The sequence below is a fragment of the Pygoscelis adeliae genome, unplaced genomic scaffold, assembly GCF_000699105.1.
Source record: "Pygoscelis adeliae isolate BGI_AS28 unplaced genomic scaffold, ASM69910v1 Scaffold245, whole genome shotgun sequence".
Taxonomy (NCBI): Eukaryota; Metazoa; Chordata; class Aves; order Sphenisciformes; family Spheniscidae; genus Pygoscelis; species Pygoscelis adeliae.
In genome coordinates this window covers 660,260-661,223 of record NW_008824766.1, presented here as the reverse complement: position 1 = coordinate 661,223, position 964 = coordinate 660,260, and the positions used below count along the sequence as shown (strand labels likewise).

Genomic DNA, 964 nt, shown 5'->3' with positions numbered 1-964 from the left:
ATTTCCCTTACAAAAGCCCTGTGCAGCTGTGAATGTGCATCTGCAGGAAGGGATGGAGCTGCCTTTTCCACTCTCAGCCTGTCATACCCAGATGTTGCTAGAAGGAGCAGTTTTGTTCAGACCAAGGCAACAAGCTAAGGTGAGGTATATCAGTGGGATGGAACAGTGTCTTTGCCCTTCACAAAGGCTGTCAGTAGCTCTCTGATTACTTGCTGGTATTTGAAAATAGCTGTAAGGGAAACATCGTCATCCCTCCATGATGTCACAGGTGGCAAAGAGAAGATGGCTACTCGGTCCCTGCCTTCCCAGGACCAGTGCTTATAATCGCACCCTACACCTCAAGATTACTGATTTCTTTTTTTCCATGGTCCTGGTTCCTTATCTGAAGCCAGGATGCAGTTTTGCATGGCTGAGCACTGAGATGCTGCTGATGTCTTACCTCCTTGGCAAATCTCTGCAGCATTTCCAAGTTGTTTGCCTTTGATGCTTTTAGGGCATTCAGTTCTTCGTCTTTAGCATCTGTGTCATTTTCATACTTGTCCGCCCAGCATTCCAGCTTCTCTTCCACCATCTGCATGGGGATGGAGGGGTGCTTAGCATGGTACAAAGAGCGTACAGGGGAAAGGTTTGCTACTGTTATCCGGCCCGCTTTCAGGATGGTGGTAAGAGTCCCATAAATTTTGCATGGTCAGTGTTTCCTTCTCATCTAAGCCTTGAAAGGATCAAACACCTAGGACTAGTGATAAATAACTGGTGGCTTGCAGGCCCCTCGCTGGGGGTTCACCACGGAAGCCGCAGCACTGGACTGGGGATGACGAGAGACTGGGTTGCGCTTTCAGAGGTGCATGAAGAATGGAGAAGCACTGGGGGTTAGTTTTGTGGGCAGTCAATCCTGGTGAAGTAAATGACAACCAGAAGCCATTCTTTGTGTGTATACAGAAAGGGAGGGGGGGGTAGAAAAACA

At 48.4% G+C, this 964-nt stretch overlaps 1 protein-coding gene across 1 annotated transcript in view; it reads right to left on the bottom strand.

The window, feature by feature from the left end:
- IQCG (IQ motif containing G) overlaps positions 1-964 on the bottom strand; it is a 19,112-nt gene that overhangs the window by 1,542 nt on the left and 16,606 nt on the right. The window contains exon 7 of the mRNA XM_009323594.1: positions 440-571. Within this exon, the coding sequence (XP_009321869.1) occupies positions 440-571 (132 nt within the window). The remainder of the gene's footprint in view (positions 1-439; positions 572-964) is intronic.